Source organism: Mustela nigripes, chromosome 15 (assembly GCF_022355385.1).
Source record: "Mustela nigripes isolate SB6536 chromosome 15, MUSNIG.SB6536, whole genome shotgun sequence".
Taxonomy (NCBI): domain Eukaryota; kingdom Metazoa; phylum Chordata; class Mammalia; order Carnivora; family Mustelidae; genus Mustela; species Mustela nigripes.
In genome coordinates, this window is record NC_081571.1 from 11480004 (window position 1) to 11490005 (window position 10002).

At 51.1% G+C, this 10002-nt stretch overlaps 1 protein-coding gene across 3 annotated transcripts in view; it reads left to right on the forward strand.

Moving 5' to 3' along the window:
• The window catches only part of MTUS2 (microtubule associated scaffold protein 2), a 569391-nt gene extending 559389 nt beyond the window's left edge, over window positions 1-10002 (forward strand). For all 3 annotated transcript variants that reach the window (XM_059377684.1, XM_059377685.1, XM_059377686.1), the window contains 2 exons: window positions 2938-3035; window positions 7091-10002. In XM_059377684.1, the coding sequence (XP_059233667.1) occupies window positions 2938-3035; window positions 7091-7304 (312 nt within the window). In that variant the 3' untranslated portion in view covers window positions 7305-10002. The remainder of the gene's footprint in view (window positions 1-2937; window positions 3036-7090) is intronic.

Genomic DNA, 10002 nt, shown 5'->3' on the forward strand with positions numbered 1-10002 from the left:
CTCCTAACTGCAGCCTCCATTCCCCATCCATCCCTCCTCCCCTGGCGGACTGCTGCTTCCTCCCTCCTCCCTGCGAGGGATGGGTGGTAAGCCAACGTAAGTGCAGCATCACGGAGGTGTATGCCAGGCACTGCACAAAGCACTTTAAGTCTTTGTTCTTTAACCCCTGACAGCAGTCTACTGGAGCAGGTACCATCCAGAGTCTCCTTTCATAGATTCAGATGCAGATGGAGGTCTAGGCAGAGGGCGTTATCTCACCCAGAGGTTGGGAATCCAGGCCCAGGCCCCGGTGCCTGGTCTCATAACCCTCTGCCTTCCCTTCAAGCTGGCTTCCACAGAACTAGAAAAGGCGCCCCTTTGGGGAAATGGAGCCCCCCTGAGCTCACTCCCCTCCCCGGCAGGCACAAGGGTGGTGCAAAACCTAGAGCTGGAGACAAGTCTTTCGAAGTTGGTAGCAGAGAAGCTAGCTTGCAAGGAGACATTATCTTGATGTGGAAGTTGGCCTAAGGGTCTCAGATAGACCTTTTTCCCCCTTTTTTACTGTTATATTTAAATATAAGTTGATGCTATAAAGAGAAAAGACATACATTATGAAAATTAGAAGATAAACAAAATCAAGAAAATTAGAATATATCTCCAAGTGCTGTTAGTACTTCCCAGAACTTTTCCTTGGTACTGTGGACATGCCCCACACAGGGAGAACTTTGTATCCTGCTTTCTCCCAGCCAGCAGATCGTACTTGCCATCTCAGTCACGGATCATCTCATCTACTTTGTAAAGTTCCCTGCTTGTGTCTGAAATATCCCTTGAAGCTGGATTTCTCAACCCTGGAGTCGGTCTAGATGCACCTATTGAATTCAGTTGTCATGTCCCCTTTTAATCTAGCACCCCCGCTCCTTGCAGATGTCTCATACCGCACGTGCTTATCAGGTAGGATGGGGGCAGACAGCAGTATGGCTGTCACTAACCAGCATCCTGGGCCGTGGTGACCCTGTGGTGCCTCCCAACAGCCCAGAACTTCCCAGCAAGGTCCGAGCCCTGTCCTTCCCAGCCAGGCCCACACAGGGACTGACGACCCTCCAGGCTGAGCCGTCCGCATTCAGTTGTCTAGTCCCCCACAAACTTTAGGGTTTATTTGGCTGGTTTTTGCCAGAATGTTCCAGGCATTCTACAACCAGTCATGACTTCTCCTTCCAGAAATCTTTCTAGGCATAAAGCAAGAAGCAGTGTAATCACTTCCCATTTCTTGAGTGCAAAGATGAAGGCTGTAGGGAAGTTTGTGGGACAGAGCCCAGCCCTTTGGCTCTGACCCCTAGTCCTGGTCCTGGAAGGGCGACAGTTCTCCTCAAAGATTAAGACCCAACAGTGAATTTGTCATTTTCTCTTCAAGAAATAATTTATTTCTGGGCAGCTGGGTGGCTCAGTTGGCTAAGCAACTGTCTTCGGCTCAGGTCCTGATCCTGGAGTCCCGGGATCAAGTCCCGCACCAGGCTCCCTGCTCTGCTTCTTCCTCTGAACTCTCCCCTCTCATGCTCTCTCTCTCTCTCTCTCTCTCATTCTCTCTCTCTCTCTAATAAATAAATAAAACCTTTAAAATAAATTAATTATTGGGCGCCTGGGTGGCTCAGTGGTTAAGCCGCTGCCTTCGGCTCAGGTCATGATCTCAGGGTCCTGGGATCGAGTCCCGCATCGGGCTCTCTGCTCAGCAGGGAGCCTGCTTCCTCCTCTCTATCTCTCTCTACCTGCCTCTCTGCCTACTTGTGATTTCTCTCTGTCAAATAAATAAATAAAATCTTTAAAAAAAATAAATAAAATAAAATAAATTAATTATTTATTATTTATTTCTGAATTTATCTTAGAATGGAACTGTACTTCCACAAGGCCCTAAGGGACACACAGAGAAAAAGGCATAAATTGCAGGAGAATAATAGCCATGGAAAATGTTATTTTTGGATCATATACCAAGCCCATCTCAGGTTTCAGGTTCCTGGCTGCCCATATGCTCAGAAGGAAAAAAATGTGTCCATGTTATTTATATTTCTATCCCTCCGTTAATTCAGAATGTCATATCGAGCATACACGCCGGGGCCAGGGAGGCCGATGCTATGCAGTTGACTGTCAGGAAGAACCAGAGGCCATCGGCCACACTAGGTCCTGATGGTGTCCACTCACGTCTGACAACTTGTCTCTGACTGCAGGAGCACACACTGTAACAAACATATTCTAGGGGCACCTGGGTGGCTCAGTCAGTTAAGCGTCTGCTTTCGGCTCAGGTCATGATCCCAGGGTCCTGAGATTGAGGCCCGAATCGAGCACCCTGCTCAGCGGGGAGTCTGCTTTTCCCTTTCCCTCTGCCTGCCACTCCCCCTACTTGTGCTCTCTCACTCACTCTTTTTTTCAAATAAGTAAAACCTCTAAAAATATGTATTCTACACAGGAACCTGATGGATACACACACACATATATGTAAAAAACATGTATAGCTAAAATATGAATAAGAAATACTTTTACTATATAGAGTGCACTCTGATATTTTGTTTTATTTTGCTTAAAAAAGAAATGCTACTCACATCTCTCTAACTTGATTTTGCAACCCACTAATTAATACATTGCAAACTGCAGTTTGCAAAGCACTGTTCCTTTTTTTTTTTTTTTGAAGATTTTATTTATTTATTAGAGAGCCAGAGTAAGTGTGTGAGGAGGGGGAGGGGCAAGCAGACTCTGGCTGACATGGAGCCTGACATGGAGCTCCATCTCATGATCCCAAGATCATGACCTGACCCAAAATCAAGAGCTGGACACCCAACCCCCCGAGCCACTCAGGTGCCCCACAAAGCACTATTCTTGATAATCCTCCAAAGGTCAGAAGCCAAGGGCACTGGTCTTTTATCTTTGTCGTGGCCTCGCTGAGAACCTCTTATACTGCTTTCTTTGTAGGCGGAAAAGAACATTATCTTAGAAGAAAAGATCCAAGTTCTCCAGCAGCAGAATGAAGACCTCAAAGCAAGGATTGACCAGAACACCGTTGTCACAAGGTAGGTGGGCCTGGGTGTCTGAGCTTAACGAAGCACATATCACCTACAACACGGCTTTGCTCTTGAGCTCCTGGGAGGGCTCTGTGTTTATCCCGGCATCCACTGCGTCTCATTCCTCTGAGCTGGGAGGCTTCCCCCCACACAGGCTCTTGGCATGTTGCATAGGAAGACAAGAAGAAAACACGCCGCGGGGACCACAGGGCCTCGGCTGCCGAGCTGTGGTCCTGGGGCAGCCTGGTCATGGCAGTGGGGACGGCAAGGAGTGACCAAGCCAGCGAAGCCTGCAGCCGAATGAAGCTGCTCTGAGTAACCCCGTTCCCATCTCCATCCCCTGCTCTGAGGGGCTGCAACCTTCCAGGAAGGATGCGGGGGTCCTCCCCTCCACTGTCAGAGCAAAGTCAAGCAGAGTCTGGGCTTGATCAGCCAGGTGCAGCTTCCAGGCAGGCTTCAAAGCTTCTGTGGTTCCGGTTCCAGACCACTGCAGTCAAGCAAGTATTTCAGTGAAGCCATCCAATGACTTTTCCCCCAAATGAATGGTTTCTCGGTACAACGAACAGTCACATTTACACTCTCCTAGAGTCTACTAAGTGTGAAATACCGTTATGTCGAAAGAAGCAATGGACACACCTTCATTTAAAAATACTTCACTGCTAAAAAAGGCAAGCCGTCATCTACACTTCCAGCGAGTTGTCACATTTTTGCAGGTGGATGGTCTTGGCTCACTGAGGATGGCTGCTGACTGATCAGAGTGGGGGCTGCTGAAGGCTGTGGGGGGCGGAGGGGTCTGTGCCAATTTCTTAAAACAGTGAAGTTTGCTACATCGCCTGACTCTTCCTTTCACCAACCATTCCTCTGTAGCGTGGGATGCTGTTTGGCAGCATTTCACTCACAGCAGAACTTCTTTCTAAACTGGGGTCAATCTCTGAAACCCTGCTGCTGCTTTCTCAGCTAAGTTGATGTAAGATTCTAAATCCTTTGTGGTCACTGCAACAGTCTTCACGGCATCTCCGCCAGGAGCAGATTCCAGCTCAAGAATCCACTTTCCTGGCTCATCCACGAGAAGCAGCTCCTCAGTCCGTCCAAGTCTGATCATGAGACGGCCGCCGTGCGGGCCCATCTTCCCGCCCCACTTCTAACCCCAGTTCTCTTGCTGTTTCCACCACCTCTGCGGTGACTGTCTCTGCGGACGCCCTGAACCTCTCCATGTCCTCCAGGACGGTGGGAACCAACCTCTCCCAAACTCCGGTGAATGTGGATATTTTGACCTCTTCCCATCAATCATGAATGTTCTTAATGGCATCTCGAATGGTGAATCCTTGCCAGAAGGTTTTCAGTTGTCCAGATCCATCAGAGGAATCACTGTCTATGGCTATAGGCTTACAGAATGTGTTTCTTAGAGACTAAGACTTGAAAGTCAAAATTACTCCATGATCCAGGGGCTGCAGGATGGCTGTTGTGTCAGCGGGCACGACAACAACATTCATCTTGTATGTCCCCGTCAGAGCTCTGGGATGACTGGCTGCGTTGTCAGTGAGCAGTCGCATTCTGATAGGAATCGTTTTTCTCAGCAGTAGCTCTCAACAGGGGGCTCTACATATTCGGTAAAACATGTAAGCAGACGTGCTGTCACCCAGGCTTCGTTGTTCCATTTCTAGAGCACGGGCAGAGTAGGTTTAGAGTAATTCTGAAGGGCCCTAGGATTTTCGGAATGGTCAGTGAGCCCCGGCTTCAGCTGAAGTCACCAGCTGCATTAGCTCCTAACGTGAGAGTCAGCCTGTCCTCTGAAGCTGTGGAGCCAGCACGGACTTCTCCTCTCTAGCTCTCAAAGTCCTCGACGGCATCTTCTTCCAGTAGAAGGCTGTCTTGTCTACACTGGAGTGTAACTGCCTTCATCACTATCGTAGCTGGACCTTCTGGAGAACTCGCTGCAGCTTCTCCCCCAGCCCTTGCTGCTTCACCTTGTACCTTCTGTTACGGAGCTGGTTCTTTCCTTCAACCTCATGGACCAGCCTCTGCAGCTTCAGACTTCTCTCTGCAGCTTCCTCACCTCTCTCAGCCCTTCCAGAATCACAGAGACCTAGGGCCTTGCTCGGGGTCAGGCTTTGGCTTAAGGGAATGCTGGGGCTGGTTTGCTCTTCTCTCCAGACCACTCGAACTTTCTCCGTATCAGCAGAAAGGCTGTTTCACTTTCTTATCATTTATGTATTCACTGAAGCAGCACTTTTAATGTCCTTCAAGAACCTTTCCTTAGCACTCCCGACTGGGCTGCCTGTTTGGCACAAGAGGCCCCAGCTCTCAGCCCATCAACGCTCTCAACATGCCTTCCTTACTAAACCCTGGTTTAGAGGGAGAGACATGCCACTCTTCCTTTTACTTGAACCCTTAGAGGCCACTGTCAGGTTACTCGCTGGCTTAACTTCAATATTGTTGTGTCTCGGGAAATAGGGCAACACCCAAGGAGAGAGGAGAGCCATGGGGAAAGCCTGGTCCACCAAGCCGTCAGAACACACACATTCATTGGTTAAGTTTGTGATCGTGTACAGGTGCAGTTCGTGGCACCCTGAAACAATTACAGTAGTAACCTCAAAGATCACTGGCCACAGATCAGCCTAACAAACATAACAAGAATGAAAAAGTTTGAAATATTGCAACAATACCAAAATATGACTCAAGAGACGTGAAGTGAGCCAGCGCTGCTGGAAGCTTGGCGCCGACAGCCATGCTCTCCCAAGGGCTGCCACAAACCTTCAACTTAGAAAAAAACACAGTGTCTGCCAAGTTTCAGTAAAGGGAAGCCTGGTACCATGAGGTGTGCCTGCATTTTGTCCAGGAGGACAGAGCCCTTTCCTTGAGCCCCACGCCCAAGCCCTGGCCCACTCCTCAGCTGTACTCCTTATTGGATCCACGTGGGTCACTGGGGGAAGCACACACTTGTGCACACACTCACACACATCCTTGTGCTTCCTGTCACACACATGCACACTCGTGTGCACGCTCTCAGACTTGCACGGTCATGCTCCCTCGAATGCACACACGCTCTTGTGTGTACCCCCCTCCCAGGTCCCACGCATATGCTTTCACACATTCACACATGTTGCCCTACAGCTGACCTCGGGGTGTTGGCGGCCCATTCCCATCCCAGAGGGTTACAGGGGAGACCATGTAAGGGAAGCAGGTCTTTCCCCCCACTTTGGCAGGAGGGCCGGAGCCTCTGCTCTACCTGAGCCACTGTGCCTCCCCAGGAAATCACAGAGGCACCCTGGTTCAAAGAGCCAGTCCAGGCTTGATCCAAGTGAGCTGGCTGCCCGGGCTAAGTTCACCCAGCTGCAAAATACATAATGGGCTTCACCCTCTCGGTTCCTCACAGGTGCTGTCATTTATTAAAAAAAATATGACAAATCGAGCAACTCACACTTCACGACCGATGGCACGGATGCCTTGATTCGTTTTTCATTTAGCACATCCTTTTCTCAACAAACATCAACTGAGCATCTGTTCTGTGCCAGACACCCGGCTGGACGCTGTGGATTCAAAGAAGGCAGCTCTGGTCCCTGTCCCCCTGCACTCCCGGTCCAGCAGGCGGGCAGGTGCACAGATCAGCCTTTGCAGCCAGGGAAGGCAGTGCTATCATGGAGACCCCAACCAGGGGCAGGGAGGCCGGGAGGGGCCCTGAGGCCGACGGCACCGTCCCGTGCTGTCCTCGCGTTGACTGCCAGCCTCCTGGCGGCACACCCACACCAGCTCCCCACCTCCCTACTTTCCTCTTCTGCCTTCAGCATTTGCTCTGTCCTGTGGACAGCTAGCGCCTCCCCTGATGGGGCAGAGGGATGGGGAGTCTACTGGGAGCAGATGTGTTCCTGGGACAAGTGGAAACCACGCTTCGGCCCATGGCTCTTGGTCACCGCAGTTCCACTTGCCCCTGTCCTCCCGCAGGTGCCTACCGCCTCCTACCTTGCCCCGAGCCCACCAGCCTGGTGAATCTCACGATCAGTGCCCCCCAATCCCCCCGCCGCCGCAGGATTGCTACCTGACTGTTTCTTGTTCTCCTCACGCAGACAACTGTCGGAGGAAAATGCTAATCTCCAGGAATACGTCGAGAAGGAAACCCAGGAGAAGAAGAGATTGAGCCGAACTAACGAAGAGCTGCTTTGGAAGCTCCAAACGGGGGACCCAACGAGCCCAGTGAAACTCTCCCCCACGTCCCCCACTTACCGTGGCTCCTCCTCAGGGCCCTCCTCTCCCGCCAGAGTCAGCACGACGCCCAGATGACGCCTCACCATGCAGCCTGCGGGAGCCGTGGCTCCCGCGAACCCCGAGCTTCCACCCCGAGGGAGTCATGACCCGGGGCCGGCCCGCGGCGGGCCCTGCGCGCATGCTCAGTAGCTGCACAGCTGCGTCCTAAGCAAAGTCCTCTTCTGATCCTCATATAAGACTGCCCTGGTGTTGGCACTTAGGAAAGCGTAAACAGTAGTGTCTGGTGTGCAAACGTTTGACCGTAGTTAGAGCCAAAAGAAAGAAACTCCCAGCTGTTCTCGAGCAATGAACTCTCACTGCAGAATTTCAGGTTAGTTACAAATAGCTCAGTTTTGAATATACATTGAATAATCATGTGTACTGCACCGATCTGTGTGTATATTGAGATACACGTATATACACATGCAGCGGTTCTGAATTGCATTTTTTTATAACATGATGTGCTGACATATTTTGGTGAAGGTCAGCAGTTTTCTAACTTGTGCCTAAGAATTATTGGGATATGAAAATGCATTTCTATCTAGCTTCCCAGGAATATTTCTACCCAAAATAGAAAAAGGAAAAAAAAAAGATACAAAGAAGAAGCGCCTTTCCGCCTACCACGAAGTGGTACTCTAACACAAACACCAGCGATTTGTGAACGGTAACTGCCTTTGGAACAGTCTGCTTCTTAGTCAACATGATGTGAGGTCACTACTATTCCATTCGCCAGTTTTGATTATTAATACTCCTGTCGTGAGTGCCTAAAGGACAGCAGCAGGATGCCCTGAAGGGTTTAGCAGTTTTGCCGATGATACTCACGACAGTGAATCACCCAGTCTTGTAAACACAAGTTTTGCTTTTTTCCTAAGTGGCATCTTGGAATCCATCATGAAGCTACTACACCCTCCGGAAAATATGGAGGAGCATGACCTTCTGGAGTGAGGGTGAGGATGACCTTGGAGTTGGCCAAGACCGTCCGCGCTCCATCCTCCAGAAGGGAAATTGCTGATAGGATCTGTATTCGGACGGAGCACAGAGTAGGAAAGCGTCCTCCGGGATCCCCCCCGGGGTGCTCCGATGTGATTCTCTAAATGGTCATCCCACCATAAGATGACCCACAGGCCCCCATTTCATAGGCAACCAGCCTCCCATCAGTTTGGTTCCATAACCCAACCCTATCACTATACTCTGAGATGGCTCAGGGGTTCTAGCAGGGGCTTCCAGAACACCGACCCTTCCATCCTGGGATCCGTTCCAAGCTGTGCTCGACCATCACACGACCAAGCCAGGCGTATTTTCTGCCTGATGACCAAGCAGTACCACAGCCGACAGAGGTCCCTTCTTAAGCCCAGGAGGTTCTTCCCAACAGAGGAACCTGATGGAAAGGCCAGCCGGCGGTCCCTGGCTCCTGGACTGGCATTTGTCTTGGAAAAGGTAGACGTAGAATGTGAACGAACGCTCTCCCCGTAGTGCTGTGGTATGGTAGGAGCATGACACACAGAGAAAGACGTAGTTTTAACAGTTGATATGGTGACGATAACGATGCCTTTGTTCCCTGTTTGCGACAAAGACCCTGCACTTTCTCCAGACGGCCCCTCAGAATGGTCCCGAGCACAGGGCTGCCTCCGAGCCTGCCTGAGGCAAGCAGACTCATGCAGGGATGCCCTTTGTGCCAGGGCCCCAGAGCCAGGAGGCAATGGCTCCACGGGAGGGGCCACCTTACCCGGGGCCCCGCCTGCTCGGCTCGCACGCGGCCCGCCGGAAGATAGGCCCGGTCTGTGTTCCTCGTGTGAGTCAAGGTTGGGCTTGCTGGCCTCAGGGACATCTCATTTCTAGCAAACCTCCAAGGGTCTTTGCCCATCCTCGGGACATACACAGTAGATCCCCATTGAAGAAACATGTCTCTTTTCCTTTAGCAGCTCTGCATGGTGTTGTGATGTTGAGTTGGGCATTCCACTAGAGTAGATCATGCCACGTTGACTAAATACACAATTATTGATTCTATGAGCAGGCACCGCCTTCGAAAACGTCGCTTGGCGGTTGCTCGGCTCCGCCCGGGAGGAACCACTTGGACACCTGCTAAACGCAGTTACACAGCAATACAGAAGTCAGTGTTATGTTAGAATGTGCTACCGTGTGTTAGCCTATTGCAGTCAAAGTCATAGTGATGTTAGAACTAAGTAACCCCTCACTGGGTGAACTGAAGTGTTGCCCTCACCAGCCCTGCCCTTCGGTACTTGAGCTAATTCCCACATTGCCCTGGCTTCGTTCCTTCGTCGTTGGCACCCATCACGTGTTGCTCTTAACCTCAAACATGGGGGCACGGCAGACGCTGTGTCCCATCCTCACAACCCCTGCCCCCCACCCCGCCCCACACACCATTAGGACCCGGACCTCTCTCAACATGGAATCTCCCGGCTGTTCTCCTCCTGGGCTGGAGTGGTTTCTACAGACCGACGCTGTAGCCTCCCCACTGCCTAGGACCCACCAACCCTCACCAGCCTCTTCCTAGTGTTTGGGAGACATGTCTGAGCCCTGCAACCACCCCTGCCCTCCACACACTGGATGAGGTTCCGGGGCGAGGGTGGGGGAATGTCCGCGGAGGGGAGGGAGCTGACGGGCTGGCCCACTTGGTGATTATTGGAATGGGGTCACACCTTATTTATCTGGCCCCTGCAGTTTCTGTGTTGCATATTTGTGTTTGAAGCATATTAAAATGAACTTGAGGGAC